Source organism: Podarcis erhardii (genome assembly GCF_964252035.2).
Source record: "Podarcis erhardii genome assembly, chromosome: W".
NCBI classification, from domain to species: Eukaryota; Metazoa; Chordata; class Lepidosauria; order Squamata; family Lacertidae; genus Podarcis; species Podarcis erhardii.
The window spans coordinates 14,549,802-14,566,284 of record NC_138506.1 but is presented as its reverse complement, the minus strand read 5'-3'; the positions used below and the strand labels follow the sequence as shown (position 1 = coordinate 14,566,284).

At 46.8% G+C, this 16,483-nt stretch overlaps 1 protein-coding gene across 1 annotated transcript; it reads right to left on the bottom strand.

Moving 5' to 3' along the window:
• Positions 1 to 487: 487 nt before the first annotated feature.
• On the bottom strand, positions 488 to 6,562 carry LOC309333165 (uncharacterized protein; the record flags this gene model as incomplete). The annotated part of the gene is made up of 3 exons (XM_081846565.1): positions 488 to 783; positions 881 to 2,269; positions 6,558 to 6,562. The coding sequence occupies 2 exons, from the start codon at positions 6,560 to 6,562 to the stop codon at positions 1,342 to 1,344; spliced, it is 933 nt and encodes a 310-aa protein (XP_081702691.1). The 3' UTR covers positions 488 to 783; positions 881 to 1,341.
• Positions 6,563 to 16,483: the final 9,921 nt, after the last annotated feature.

The window sequence follows — 16,483 nt, the reverse complement described above, 5'->3', positions numbered from 1 at the left end:
CAATAGCTTTGCGGAGTACCCTGGTGAATTGGTGTCTCAACAAGGGTGACCCATCTTCGTGAACCAAGAGCGGACCAGGGCCGGGTGGTCTAAGGTAGAGGTACCGCCTAGTGTCCTTTACTGGGCAAGGGCCCTGTTGCGCCGACGCTGTCAGCTTAACTAGAACCCCCCTACCAGCCTGATCAGTTTTGGACTGGCGTATCCTGACCGTCAAAGTTGATTCAGACAACTGCACGTCCTCCATAAGGAGGCCGCGCGTTGAACCCCTTGCGCTAGCCTCAAACACAACTTCGCCAACTCTCAGAGCGCCAAAAAAGGCGATGGAGTACGCCGCAGAAAAGAGGCGGGCCTCAAACTTGCTCCAGCAAATTGACCTGAGCTTTGTGCGTATTTGAGATAGCAACCCATAAGATATTGGCTTATGGCCCTCGGCCCTGGGGGGTTGTGACCTGCCCCAACCTTCAATAGCTCTGCGGATCAGAAAGTCGCTGATGGCTGCTACGTGTATCTTTAAGGTTTTGGGAGCACGCCCCAAATCGTCAAGATGGGACAGGTACTGAAGAACATCGTCAGAGGTGGGTGGAACGTTATACGACAGCCCAGATGACCCAGACCTGAAACCGAGGAAATCGCACCAGGCCTTCTTGTAAGACCTGAGAGTGGAGGGTGCAACAGACGCTAATACTCCCTGAATCACTTTGCGTCTCCAACGTTCCACAGGTGCTCTGGAAAGGGTTCGGGCAACAGTTGTGCACCAGGAGCTAGTGACCGGAAGCGAGACATCTTAAAGCGAGACAAGGCATCGGCTATATCATTACTGGTCCCAGGAATAAATTTGGCTGAAAATATTATGTTGTACTCAAGGCACCGGAGAACGAACGCCCGCAGAAGGGAGGAGACCATCACAGACCGAGATGACTGCCTGACTAGTATGTTCACCACTGCCAGGTTGTCGGTCCTGAAGCATACGCAGCGATTTCGAAACTCCTCCGTCCAGATGTGAACGGCCACCACTATAGGAAAGAACTCAAGAAAGGTGAGATCCCGCGTGATGGCCTGACCCTGCCATGCCGTTGGCCATCGTTGTGCGCACCAACGTCCCCTGAAGTACAAGCCAAAGCCTAGAGACCCAGCCGCGTCTGATTGGACCTGGAAGTCTGATGACAAATTTAAAACATCCTGCCACAGAGATACCCCATTATAGTTTTCCAAAAATGTCATCCACACCTCCAGGTCGGCCTTAACCGATTTGGGAAGACGGACCCTGTGGTGTGGGTGTCTGAGACCAACTGACAGCCTGGCTAGGCAAGCGCAGAAGGGGCGACCAGGGGAAACTACCCTTCAAGCGAAGTTAAAATGACCTAATAGGGATTGAATTTGTCTAAAGGTGATCTTCCTTAGCGCAAGGGTGTCTAGGATTATTTCTTTAAGGGCGTCAATCTTTTCCTCAGGTAGGCGGGATGACTGGGCCATTGTATCCAACTCGATGCCCAGGTATGTGAGGCGCGTGGCCGGTCCCTCCGTTTTTTCGGCTGCGAGGGGAACACCCAAGTCCTGGGCCAGAGCTGAGAAGGCCCCAAGCAAGGAGGCGCATTCCCCTGTGTTGGACTTTCCCACAAAAAGAAAATCATCGAGGTAGTGCGTGACCCCAGTGGAATTGGTCCTAAAACACAAGGCCCAGTCCAAGAATGTGCTGAAAGTTTCGAATGCCAAACAGGCTACTGTGCAGCCCATTGGCATGGCCCTGTCAACGTAGTATTTTCCTTGAAATTTGAAGCCCAGCAACCAGAAGTCACTGGGGTGCACTGGCAAAAGGCGGAAGGCCGATTCAATATCGCACTTAGCCAAAAGTGCCCCGCGACCAAAACTCCGAATTAGTTTAACTGCCTGGTCAAAGGAGGCGTATTTTACCGTGCATAACTCTTGTGGGATGGCGTCATTAACCGAGCCGCCTTTCGGATAAGAAAGATTGTGAATGAGCCTAAATTCCCCAGGGGTCTTCTTGGGAACAATGCCTAATGGTGATACGTGTAAATTTGGGATGGGGGGTCTGTCAAACGGGCCTGCTACCCTGCCTGCGCTAACTTCCTTGGCTATCTTTCTCTCGGCGACTTCAGGTCTCTCTCTAACGGATTTCTGATTGGGGGAATCTTTTGCTATCAAAGAACCTGCTATAGGGATTCTAAACCCGCTGGAAAATCCTTCCCGGAGGTAGGACGCTGCATTTTTAGTTGGATAAAAGGACAGAAGATCGCAAAGGGGGGGCGAGCTTAATAGGGGAAAACGCCAACTCGAGAACTACCTCATCTTCTGTTCCCTGCCGCGGGGGCTCCCCTGGAACTGGAGTGATGGAACCCCCAGCCTCCACGAAAGGGCTGTTTCCCCCCCCCCCAAAGCAAGATGTAACAGGGTGAGCCCCGGCGCATCTGTCGCATTCATGCGGGTATTTACAAGACGAGACGACGAGGAAGAATGAGACTGGGGAGAGGCTGGCGCCACAGCAAAAGGCTGCCGAACACGCCCCCTCCCAGGCACCTGGTTGGATGCCTGCCAAGGGGCGTGGGCGCCAGCCAGGTGAGGCAGAGGCAGGGGGCTGACGCCCCCTGCTAGGGGCGGCGCTCGGGCTCCCGCCCACAACCACTCCCCTCTCTTGCAGGGAGGAGAGTCCTTGCAAACAGATAGGGGTGGAGAATTTCTGAACAAACATGGGACATGGTTGCGACGTAAGGGGATCACTCATCGCTTGACTAACCCTTATAGCCCTGCTGAAAATGGTCTGTGTGAAAGACGTGGGGCTGTAATACAGTCAGTAAAGGACTGCCTGCTAGTGGATGCAGGATTGGGCCACAACCATAGGCTGTGGGGCGAGGCTCTTCTTACCGCAATTTTTTTGATTAATAGAACCTGGTCAAGCTCTATAAAAGATATACCTTATCGTGTATTGTTTGGGAAAGAACCAGAGTGGACAATGCTCCATAACTGGGGTGCTTGGGCACATGTAAATATCCCCAAAGCTCAGCGCCAGAAAGGGGGCGCTAGAGCGCAGAAGCTGCGGTTTGTGGGATATCAGTCCTATGGCAAAGGGTGGCGTTTCAATTTATGCCCAGGACGCATGATTCTGTCATGAAGTGCAGACTTCGCTGACCAGGACAGATGGACTGCGATCCATGCCAACCCAGATTGCCTACTGCCCCTGCAAGTAAGAGAAGAGGCTTCTTCTCAGCCATTGGCAACGCAGGAGCAGGATGAGGAGGAGGCACAGATTTCCCCAAAAGATGTGGCAATAGATAATACTTCTCTAGAGGAAGAGGAAGAAGAGCCAGAGATAAGGGGGGGAGAAGAAGTAGTTGTGCCTAGGCGCTCCCAGCATTCAAACAAGGGTGTACCTCCTCAGCGTTTGACCCTAGGAGGAGTGAGAGTATGCAATGTGAGTTGTGTGGAACCACAAAGTTATAATGAAGTCTTAGACTTACCCCCTGGAGAACGTGCTTTGTGGCAACAAGCCATGAAAGAAGAAATGGACTCTTTTAAATGTAACAAAGTGTTTGAGGTCATAATGCCGCCACCTGGTGGCAGAGTGGTGTCATGCAAGTGGGTTTACAAAAGGAAAACCCTTGCATCTGGGGAACCACGTTTTCGAGCCAGATTAGTAGCCAGAGGGTTCACTCAAATTAAAGGGGAGAGTTATGATGAAGTGTTTTCTCCCACTGTAAAGAGTGAAACTTTTCGCTTAATGCTTTCCATTGCTGCTGTAAGACAACTAGCAGTGCACCATTTTGATGTTGATGCTGCATATCTGCATGCAAATTTAGACCATGAAGTGTTAATGAGACAACCCCCTGGGTTTGAAGAGGGGAATGGTGCAGTCTGGCGTTTGAAAAAAGCTGTTTACGGTCTCAAACAAAGTGGAAGGTGTTGGAACCAGTGTTTAAATGAAGCCCTTGTAAAAATTGGTTTTAAAAGGAGTGTGGCTGATCCATGCCTGTACACCAAGGGGACAGGCAACAAATATCTAATGCTCTTAGTCTTTGTTGATGATTTGCTTGTGGCAGGGAGTTCCACAGATGAGATCCAGAAGCTCACAAGCCAACTGGAAAAGAGGTTTAAGCTTAAAGCCTTAGGGCCTGTAAGCAATTACTTGGGAGTAGAAGTAAGGCAGGAAGCAGATGGAAGCTTCCTATTGAGCCAGAAAGAGAAAATTCTTCATTTGATAGAGCAGTTTGGCATGGAAAACTGCAAGCCAGTCCAGACTCCCATGACACCAGATTTCCCAAAGACAGTGTGTGATGATGAATTTGATCAGCCTGAGTTGTATCACTCAAAAATAGGATCACTGTTGTATTTAAGCCAGTGGTCAAGGCCAGACACTGCATGTGCTACAAATGTTCTGAGCCAACGTGTATCTAAACCCAGTACTGCCGATTGGTGTGCTTTGAAAAGGCTTATCAGATATCTAAAGGGGACATTAAATGTATGTTTGAAGATATCTAGTACACAAGACGAAAAACTAGAAGTATTTGTTGATGCAGACTGGGGAAGCTGTGTAGCTACCAGAAAATCTACAAGTGGAATGGTCATGATGTTTGCCAATTCCATAATTGGATGGAGGTCAAAGAAACAAGGATTTGTTGCGACCTCATCCTGTGAGGCAGAATATGGGAGCCTATCGCTAGCATGCAATGAAATCATGTGGTTTATACAGATACTAAAAGATCTAAATTGTAAAGTAGATTTGCCTATCCAAGTGTATGAAGATACCCAATCATGCATTGCATTAGTGGGCTCAGAAATAATGAAATCTGCATCAAAACATATTGCTATCCGTCATGCGAATGTGAGAGATTGTGTACAGAATGGGGTGATCAAACTGGAGTATTGTCAGTCACAAGATAATATTGCTGATTTGTTTACCAAGCCTTTGCCAGCAACATGCCATAATGAATTGATGACAAAACTGGGTTTATGTATATAATGCATGTATGTATTGTTTCTGTTGGGGTTTTTCACATTTAAGAAACAGAAGGGGTGTCACAGCTAAAATGGCCGCCGTTTCTTTAATGCGAATAAAGCTGGGTCAGCATGACTCAGCGGTCTGCGCCAAGTTGTATATATAAGTGAGAAATGTTAGTTTGTACTGAGGCTGGTGTTTGGGTTGGTTGGTTAGTGCTGGTGTGTATAGTTATTCAGTCGTGTTTTGCACAAAGACTTTTAAGAATAAAACTCTGCAAGGATATTCTCGTGGACTCTTTTATGCAGACAAGGGTCCGAGGACCAGGCTGAATAGACAAAGGGAGGTCAGAACCCTTTCCTTCTTTTTTTTTGCTTTTTACAAACACTGACAGAAAATGCCTTTGCGTCTTCTGGAGCAAATGCACTGGACTGAAGCCATGGCTCCCGTCAGTCAAGCAAAGCGGGAGCCGCTTACAGGGCTTCTGTCCCACTTTGTGCGGCTCTCCCTTTGCTTGCTTTACAGCGAGCCGGGAGGAGGCAGGCAATTCAAAGCCAGCAGGTGCTTTTAAAAGCGATGCATAGCCAGCAACAGCTTCAGCAGCCTCAGCTAGCAAAGGTCCTCAAGCAATGAGGTGAAAACCAGGAAGTAAGGGGGAAATTATGCAAATCCCCCCCCCTCAAGCTGATCCGCTGGGGAAGGGAGCCTGCCTTTTACTTCTGCAGCTTGTTTTGAGGCAGGATAGATTTGAGCATTGTCTGGGTCCTAATGCCCCTACCCCTTTTTTGTGTTCCATTCTATTGCTGCCAGTGGCTGCTTATCACTCAAACTGAACCTGATACCAGTAGCTACGTGTGCAAACAAAGTAGAAGGCTGCAAGGAGGAGCACTTTTACACAGCAAAGAAACCCAACCTTGAGCTCTGAGCCACAAGCGCAGTGAAAATCAGGAGGAAAAATAGGAAGGCTGCTGGGGACTGGAGGACAGGGGATGGAGGAGAGAGAAAAATTATGCAAATCCCTCAGCGTCTCAGCTGATCCGCTGGCTCCTTGAGCGTGCACACTAAACAAACATACAGCTCCTGCTCCCCTCAGTCTCACTCTGATATACCAGTAGTTTAGTACAACATTTGATTCAGAATATTTTCCCCCTGTTTTCCTCCTCTGAAAACTAGGTGCGCCTTAAGTTCAGGTGCGCCTTATGGAGTGAAAAATACGGTAAGTACTTAACCCGAGGTACCACTGCATTCTGATAGTTTCTCTTTCCATGCATGTCAGATTTCCATATGTTAGCCAACACCACTCTGACTGCTGTGGTCATATAACTAAATAGTTCCACTGACAATTTCACAATACAGTAGCTGAAGGAGTCATTCTCAACCGCATAGTTTTGGGGTCCAATGCAAATCTAGGGGTCTTTTTACATTTTTTTTCATTTCAAAATGAACTTTCCTCCAAAACTTTTTGGTCTTTTCACAGGTCCACCATAAATGGAAGAAGATTCCTTAAGGTCTATGACATTTCCAGCAATGTCCATTCATTTCATTATTCATCTTCTGTATATCTTTCAAAGTTATATACCATTGAAAGAACATTTTTGTACAGTCATACCTCATGTTACGGCCGCTTCAGGTTACGTGTTTTTGGGTTGCGGACTGCGGGAAACCTGTAAGTACCGGAACAGGTTACTTCCGGGTTTCACTGCTTGTGCATGCGCAGAAGCGCCAAATTGTGCCGGCGCCTGTGCAGACGCGGCGCTTCAGGATGCGGACGCTGTGAGTTGCGGACGTGCCTCCATCATGGGTTATGTCTGCAACCCGAGGTTCCACTGTACCAATTTTGTTTTAGGGCTTAACTTGCAGTAAATTTTATTCCTTTATTGATAATTGTTCTCATGTTCCACTGTAAACTGCTCTTAAAATTTTTGCATCCATTTTGTTATATAAGGTTTTGCCCCTGGCTATGATGTGTGATTTGACGGTGGGTTTGGGTTGGCCCAATGCAAAAAGTGTGAGGATCCATGAGGATCCATGCTTCGAAACCACGTTTTTGGGCCACAGTGTCACCAGGAAGCTGTGGTTCCGTGATTTTTGTGGTGCATACTGTGCCCATGGCCATAATGTTTGATCTGATGGTGACTTTGGGCTGATCTAGTGCAAAAATTATGAGGATCCATGTTTTTAAACCATGTTTTTGCTCCACTGCGGCCCCACGAAACAGTGCATGATTTTTTTGATGCTGCCTACAGAGTAAGACATGGTCTACAGTAACATGGTGGTTTTATTTAATTTGAATGAAAAAAAATCATATGAATTCATGAGGATCCATTTTAAATCAGCTGGATCCGCCTTTTACCCTTTTCCGGCAGATGCCAACAACCTATAAGCAAACATGTCCAAAATTCTGTGCATATTGTTCTCCGCTTTTCTTCTTCGTCTTCTCTGGGGTCATGTTTTTCAGCCATCACTCTCAGGGGAAATGGACAAACTCTCCACCAAAGGTCAGATCCGGAACCCGTTTGTGGTGTCGCCTCAGAACTCCTTGAGAAAGCAAGAAAACCAGATTGCGCACAGCAATCCCGCTTGAAAGACTCGCTCCTCGTTCGGCAGTGAACCTACAAATGTTCGCAGAACCGCGCTTTTCCCCGTCGCCCCGGAACCAAAACGTGCGGGGTATCGTTGCCTGTAAGCGAAGGACAACGCATCGCACGCACACTGTACGCTCTAGGAGGAAGAGATTCGGTGATCGGAGGCTTCGGGCTTTCTGACGGACCGACACCGGGAGCCAATCAGAAAGCGCCAGGAGCTCCGGCTGGAGAGGGCACGCTTGCAGCCAATTGCAGGCGGGAAGAGGCGGGGCGGAGTGGAGAGATCCCAGCGACAGCTGAAGCGGCGAGATGTCGGAGAGGAAAGTGTTAAATGTTAGTGGAATGGGGGGGGGCTGTGGCGTCAGCGGTCAGTTTTGGGGTCTACCTCACAAGGTGGTTGTTAAGATGAAAAAATGAGGGTCCCCCCAAACCAGCCCTGATAAGTGAGGGTTGGCTTGAGGGGGTTAGTGGGGGGGGAGAGATCTGTGGGGTTGATCCAGGGCCCCCAAAAGGGATGTGGGGCTGGGAAGGAGGGAAGGGGAAGCTCCTCCTGGTGGGGGAGGGGAAGAAAGGCCTCCCCCCGGAGGGATGTGGGTCGAGGTCTGCCCCCCAGGAGAGAGAGAGAGGGAGGACAGAATCGGGGCCTTGTCTCCTGGGAGTCCCTGGGGAAGAAGGGGGCCCTGGAAACTGGACCTGGGGGGTCCCTTCCAACTCTAGGATTACAGTGGTCCCTTGATTCTCAAACTTAATCCTTTCCAGAAGTCCGTTCCAAAAAAAAAAAGGGTTCCAGAACCAAGGCACACTTTCCCTGCCCCTGTTTCCCTTCTCCCACTGATCCATAAAATGAAAGCAATAACCAATATACTGTACTATAAAATAAATAAGACAGTATTGTATATGATAAAAATGAAGAAGAAAAAATTCTTACCTGCACTGATGATGGTCATTGTTTGGATGGGGGGCTTTTATCCATTTCTGCAGTCACAAAATCAATCAATCAGGAGCTGAACTGGGTTCCACACAGTCACAAAAACAAATTAACCAATAAAGCCTCAAAAATAAATAGCACAAACAAAAGCCCCAAACTTAATCCATTCCAGAAGTCCATTTTACTAAGAAGGTACCTTTTTTCATATGTGGTGGACCTGCCCTAAGGTGAAAGGCTTCTGGGAGAAGATTTATAATGAATTAAAAAAATGTTGAAATATACATTTATTAAGAAACCAGATGCCTTTCTTCTTGGAATAACAGATTTAGAATTGCCCAAGGAAGATGGTAAATTATTTTTGTATGCCACAACTGCTGCTCGAATTTTACTAGCAAAGAATTGGAAGACCCAGGAAATACCAACAGTGGAAGAATGGCAGATGAAAATGATGGAGTTTTTGGAGCTAGCCGACATGACTGGAAGAGTCCGCGACCAGGAGGAGGACGAGTACCAGGAAGAATGGAAGAAATTTAATGATTATTTAGCTAAATATGTTAAGTTAAATTAGTTGGAAAAACCTTGCAAATACCGGACAGGCTTAGGACTACAATATGTATTATGTGATGAATCAATATGTTTAATACTGAATTGGGAAGAAAGAAAGATGTCAAGAGATAAAGTTAATTGTGATGGCCTGGGAATCCGATTCAGAGGCTGAACCGGAGGAACCCCAGCCTGCTAAGGAGTCCCCACCTCCAGGGCCGGCTGAGCTGGGGCAGGGCCTTGAATCTGAAGCGCCTGCACCTGTGCCGGATCCTCAGGAGCAGGCACCAGGTGATTCCACTCTGGCTCCGGAGGTGATTGAGGACACAGTGCCTACAGGTGCGCCTCTCCCAGCCCTGTCAGGGGAAGGTGAGTCTCCCCCTGGGTCCAGTAATCCTCCAGCCTCTCCTGAGCTGCAGAGGCTCAGGGCAGAGAGGCGGAGGGAACTGGTTTCTCCCAGGAGGAGTGCTCGCCTTAAGGCCAGGAGAGGCGGGTCTCCTGGGGGCCGGGACCACCCCTGGCCTCAGAGAAGATAAAGGCCAGTCAGCCCAGGTTGTGGGAGCAACGTCGTTGAATACCTGCTTCTGCCCGGACCCAGACCTGTCCTTCCAGAGTTCCCGTCCCCGCCCGGCTTCCTGCTTCGGACCCCGCCTCGCTCTTTATGAACTGTTTCCAGACTCGTGACCCAGGACCAGACTTTGACCACGCCAACGGTAACCTTTCCCCCAGGACCAGCACATTAATTTTATAAGAACACTGATTAGGAAAACCATTAAAATGATATATATTGAAATCCCACCAGGGGGGTACAAGGAAGTCACTAAACAATGTTAATTAGATCAAGGTTTAAAAAGGCTATGATCTATGTTTGTTTGTTTATTTGTGTGTATTTGTTTAAATTTTTGTGAAAAACTAATAATTAATTAATTTATTTATTTTAAAAAAAGAAGTCCGTTTGACTTCCAAAATGTTCGAAAACCAAGGCACGGCTTCTGATTGGCACAGGTGCCCCGGAAACAATAGCCGACAGCCACATCAGATGTTCGGCTTCCAAAAAACATTCAAAAACCAGAACACTTCCCAAGGCATTTGAGAACCAAGGTAACACTGTATATAGTTCTGTGTTATTGGATAGAGAGACATGTGTGGTTGGAGGGATGAAGAGGAGAGGTCTGTCAAGGTGGGCACTAGGAAACAGTGGGGCTGGCAATCAGTTAATAGGGAGCCTCTGGTTGGGGTGGGGGAGAGAAGCCTACCTCGCAGGACTAGGGCACTTTGATTGATTGATTTGAATCTGGGTTGCTACTTCACTGGCTTTTCTGTGCTCATAAACCCAAGTTCAAATCTTAGGAAGGACCCTCCTTGAGACCCCGATGAACCATCCAGACAATGCTAGGTTATTCATTTGTATTTTATTTTATTTTTAAAATAAAATATATACCACTTGACTGTAAGAACAACCAAACCTCAAAGCGGTTTACAAACAACAAAGCAGTAAAACTGACAGAAAAAACCACAACCCTACTTTAAAATGTGTAAAATTAAAATACTCAAACAGATTCAGATAACCTCCACTTTCTGTATGTGCTTATAGCATTTACATCTCGTTTCCCTAAGAGACCTGGTTCTTCCCACCCCCATTTTATATCATTTATTACTGCTTTTACATCACTCCTTTCCTCCAAGGAGCTCAAGATGGCATACTGATTTGCCCCCTCCCTCCCCTGAATAAGATTAAGCTGTTGGCATCAGCACTGTGTTACCAGCACAGAAATGACCTCTCCAAGCAAAAAGCGTAGGATGTGAGTCTGGAGGTCCTGGGCTGGGTCCAAAGGAAAGCAGAGCAAGACGCTTGGCTGCAGGAGTTGCTGGAAGGAGGAGTACAAGGCACAATCCAAGTGCCTTAGGGACTTGTGAATTTGTGTAGGGATTACTCCTGAGCCTTTTCTTCTCCTGAAGATGTCCCACAAGGCAGTAGAGGTTTAGAACCAGGGTTTTCCTTCTCCCAGATGGGCTCCCTTCCAGCAATTCCTGCAGCCCAGCTGGTGCCAAATGTCTTGCTCTGCTTTCCTTTGAGACACATCAGCGAGGCTGAGAGGGGGTCTTGTCATCTGGGCCGCCCAGGACCTCCAGACACACAGCCCAGGCTTGTGCCCTGGGGAGATCACTTGCATGCTGCTAACGCAGCAAAAGCAATGCAGGAGGTAGCAGTTACAAGTTAGCAGACTCTTCAGCCATAGCAGCCGCTGTGATTCTCCAGCAGTTTGACTTCACCCCTGAAGGCACAATCTATGATCTCTCAAGACAGACAGATGTCAACACATGTGACATCAGGTGCAAGGCAGGTAGAGAGATGGTTTTCAATATACAACCAGGAGCCTTGAAGTGCACTCCCAGTTGGCAAGGGAAATCTGGCTTCCTCAACTCCCTTGCTCAGCCAACACCAGTGTTAAGCATGGTGCTTTTGAAGACACCGTGTGGTCAACTGGTGAGCAGATTTCTCAAGCAGAACCTAAAAGGTTCACCACTTCTTGCTGCAAGAGAGAACAAAGAGCCCAAGTTCACTGTGCCAGCTTCATGTCAGAGGAGCAAATTTCAGCCAGTCTCTCCAGGGCTGGGAAATTGGGATAGACATTGTGAGAAATAAATAAGGAGCTTGAAAAGCAAATTGACCGGAGAAGCTTGCGGAATAGAGAAGTGGCTGGCCCTGTCCCATTTGGGATGGAGGTAGTGCTAAGTTGCTTAGTAGGTTTTTTTGAGCTACTGGAAAACAGGTGTGATTTTGTGACCACCAGCTCCTGGGCACTGCCAAAGTTTGTAGTGGGTGCTGCAAAAGCCTGCATGAGAATGATCTGCTCTTTCAGCTGACCCATCTTTTTTCCTTGTGTCCTAGAAATACTACCCTCCAGACTTTGATCCATCTAAGATCCCCAAGCTTAAACTTCGAAAGGACAGGCAGTATGTGGTCCGACTGATGGCACCTTTCAACATGCGGTAAGGAAGAATGTTGTGCGAGACCCTTTTCCCCCCCCTGAGAATTTTTGGGCCTTATTGGCTCAGTTACATCGCCAGAGCTTTCTGTGTGAAATGATTTAGTTGTGTGGAAGGTGTGTGTTAGGATTTTAATCTTGTTTTATCTGCAGGGTTGAGAAAGGTGAAAGGCACTTGGATCCTCAGGAATTTGTTGGTGATGTTTTCTAGGGATTTAAACCCATTCTCAGCTCTTGACCCTTTGTAAAGGTTCTTGGTTGGCTTGCCTTATATTTCACCTTTCCTTGTATCCAACTATTTGATTAAAAATTTAACAGCTGTTTTAAGCAGCTAGTCCCCATCTTGAGGCCTCAGAACAAGGGGAAGAAAACATGTATGGAAAAGTAAGTTACTAGTTCTTGTTATACTCTTTTCTCAGTCATTGTAAAAGAGGGAAATAGTGTAGCCTTATTAGACTTTACCGACTGGTGGGGTCTGCGTTGCTCCCGGGAGGGAGAAAGGAAGTCAAATGACACCGAAATTGATTCAGAGAAAGAGTTTATTCTGCTCTCCGGATAGCAGAAGGAACTTGCATGGTCAGTCCACAGCAAGTCCAAAGAAATGAGAAATTTCATGCAGTATATATATCCTCCAGGCACCCTCTCCCCCCCTTCCCCAGGAATCCAGCCACGTCAGCTTATACACGCAGGCTGACATCACAGATGTTCCTGCTCCAGTACTCTTAACCATAAAAGGGTTTCCTGTTTCTGTTCCTATACTCTTATCTTGGAGCAAGAGGTCACCAACTCCTGGCGCCGTTCCCGGGTGGCTGACAAGGTTTGTGCCTCAGTGTAAGATAAGACCCAGATGCGTCATCCCTGCTCCACTTTGGAATGGACAAGGCCATTCATTAGGCATCACAGACTGATAAAGGAGAGAGCTTTGAGCACTTGTTTATACAGCTGGGTTTTGGCTCAAGAGCTCAAGTTAAAGCATTTTAGAAATGCTCCCTTGGAGAAGGAAAAATGCGGATTTTGGGGCCCGTTTCAGACTGACTGCCCAGTCAGGTTTTAGGTTTTGGAAACCCATTCCTTCAATAGGAGTCTCCTGAGCACCCTTCACAGACTACAGCCCCCAAGATGATTTGGGATGAAGCCATGTCTCTTAAAGTGCTGTCGCAGCAAGGTGGAACTAAGCTATGCATCCTTAAACAAAAAAATTAAAATGCTTTATTATTTACAATAATAAACCCAAAAAGTTCAAAACCTAAAAAGATTCCATTCGAGATATAATAAGAAGAAAGAACCAGATGTGAACATGATAATTGAGATTACAGTTTCTGGTCTAATGATAATAATAATAATAATAATAATAATAATAATAATAATAATAATAATGGTGGTGGTAAATAATAATAATAATAATAATAATAATAATAATAATAATAATAATAATAATAATTACTTATACCCCACCCATCTGGCCGGGCCTCCCTGAAGGAATGGGTTTCCCAAACCCAAAACTGTCTGTGCAGGCAGTTTGAAACTGCACCAAAATCCCTATTTTTCCTTAGCTAAAATCCATTAACTTGAGCTCTGAGTCAATGTATAAACAAAAACCCGGCTGTGCTCAAAGTTCTCTCCCTTATCAGTCCGTGGCGGCAATGAGTGACCTTGCCGAGTTCCAGTAGAGCAGGGATGATGCGCCTGTGCCTTATCTTATATCCTGACCACAAAAGACGCACAGACCCAGTCTGGGAACAGCGCCAGAGGGTGTTCTTGGAGATGGTGACCTCTTGCACCAAGATAAGAGTAGGAACAGGAATATCCTTTTATGGTCAGAAGTATAGGAAGGAATACCCTTTTATGGTTAAGAGGGCCGGAGCAGGAACATCTGTGATGTCAACCTGTGTGTACAAGCTGACGTAGCTGGATTCCTGGGGAACGGGGAGAGGGTGCCTGGAGGATATACCGTATTTTTTGCTCTATAAGACTCACTTTTTCCCTCCTAAAAAGTAAGGGGAAATGTGTGTGTGTGTGTGTGTGTGTTATGGAGCGAATGCAGGCTGTGCAGCTATCCCAGAAGCCAGAACAGAAAGAGGGATTGCTGCTTTCACTGCGCAGCAATCCCTCTTGCTGTTCTGGCTTCTGAGATTCAGAATATTTTTTTCCTTGTTTTCCTCCTCCAAAAACTAGGTGTGTCTTGTGGTCTGGTGCGTCTTATAGAGCGAAAAATATGGTATATACTGCATGAAATTTCTCATTTCTTTGGACTTGCTGTGGACACACCACGCAGGTGCCTTTCTGCTGTTCCAGAGAGCAGAAATAAAGAACTCTTTCTCTGAATCAGCCCTCGATGTCATTTGACTTCCTTCTTCCTGTCCGGGAGCAACACAGACCCAATCAGTGAACCCCAGTAAGGTTACATCCCCAGCCACTCTGGGCGGCTTCCAACAGGATATTACAAACACAATAAAACATCAGACATTAAAAACTTCCCTAAACAGGGAAGTAATATAGGGTTATAATACTCACAGCAATCTGTGTGGATTTACGTTTTCTTGTACCTTATTACATCAATACATATACAGTACTGCATTTTTCAGTGAAAACATTGCCAGGCTCTCTTCTTTCCCTTACTTTTACCATACTTGTATGTTTAACCATATTTACAATATGCTAGACTTACTGTATTTTTCGCCCTATAGGACGCACAATGCGGCATGGCATGGATGCTATCAGCCTGTGGCACTGCTGAGGTGTTATAGAAGACCAGGATGCTTCAATAGCAGCCTTCAGCTCTTCTGCATTGCTAGGTCTCATGTCTCTTGATGGGAAGTTTTGCTTCTGCACATGACTCTGGCAAACCGCTCTAAGCTGAAGCGTTCCTTCCTCACCCACCCTAAAATGTTTAATTCACATTGAGTTCATGAAACATCGTACCCTGACCTGTTCTCAATGCATGGTTAACCACATCTACGGAATGCGATAGTTATGCTATATCAATCACTAGTAATAGTTTAATAAGGAGGTTTTCATACCTGTCCAATTCTGTGTTCCCTTTCCCAACCTTTAATCTATTGATGATTAATGCCTATATGCAACCCTTGCATTGTATTTGTGTTAACCAATCAGCAACAAGCACGTATGTGGCAATGCTGTAATATTCAATAAAAGGGACTCCCTGAGACATGCTCGAGAGATGCCTCCCATATGACACTTGTCATTCGTCTGTCGTTTATTTCAACCCAACATCCTCTCATCTTTCTCTTGGCAATGCCCCATAGATATGGGGTTCAGGTCAGGCAAGTTTGCTGGCCAATCAAGCACAGTAATCGCATGGGCATTGAACCAGGTTTTGGTACTTTTGGCAGTGTGGGCAGGTGCCAAGTCCTGCTGGAAAATGAAGTCAGCATCCCCATAAAGCTCGCCTGCAGAAGGAAGCATGAAGTGCTCCAAAATCTCCTGGTAGATGGCTGCGTTGACCCTGGACTTAATGAAGCACAGTGGACCAACACCAGCTGATGGCATGGATCCCCAAATCAACACTTCACACTGGACTTCAAGCATCTGGCATTGTGTGCCTCCCCATTCTTCCTCCAGACTCTGGGTCCTTGGTTTCCAAATGAGATGCAAAAGTTGCTCTCATCAGAAAAGAGGACTTGGAACCACTGAGCAACAGACCAGTTCTTTTTTTTCTTTAGCCCAGGCAAGATGCTTCTGATGCTGTTTCTTGTTCAGGAGCGGCTTGACAAGAGGAATACGACATTTGAAGCCCATCTCCAGGATCCATCTGTGTGTGGTGGCTCTTGATGCACTAACTCCAGCCTCAGTCCACTCCTTGTGAAAGCCCCCAACACGTTTGAATGGTCTTTTCCTGACAATCCTCTCCAGGCTGTGGTCATCCCTGCTGCTTGTGCACCTTTTTCTTCCACACTTTTCCATTCTGCATAACTTTCCATTAATGTGCTTCGATACAGAACTTATGTCAGTCTTTCTCCTTCCATATTTGCTTTTTTGGTTGTTAAAATATCAATTGGTGATAACCACCAGGGTGTTTTCCATTCCAGAAGTTTATTTTTCTCCCAAACTTCATATAGTGGCCCTCTAATAATGTGGTTTGAAAAACCTTTATGTACCTTTTCTTTATTTAGCCACAAATAGGCATGCCAACCGAATCTGTTGTTGAAGCCTTCTAAGTCTAACAGATTGGTGTCTTCCAAATTAATCCAATCTCTGATCCAGCAGAGGCAGGAGGCCTCAAAGTATAATTTCAGATTGGGTACCGAGAATCCCCCTCTTTCGACTTCCGGGTTGGCGCCATCAGCTAATGGCGGATTTCCTCTGATTTGGAGGGGACCGGCTCCGTGGAAATCGGGTCTGCACCACTACGGCGAAGCGGGGACCCTACAGGAATCACAGACGGGTGAAGCCTGTGAACGTGGGACTTGGGCACCCTTTGCGCCCCCCCCCCAACTCGCAAGGAAACCCATTTACGGGCTTCGGAGCA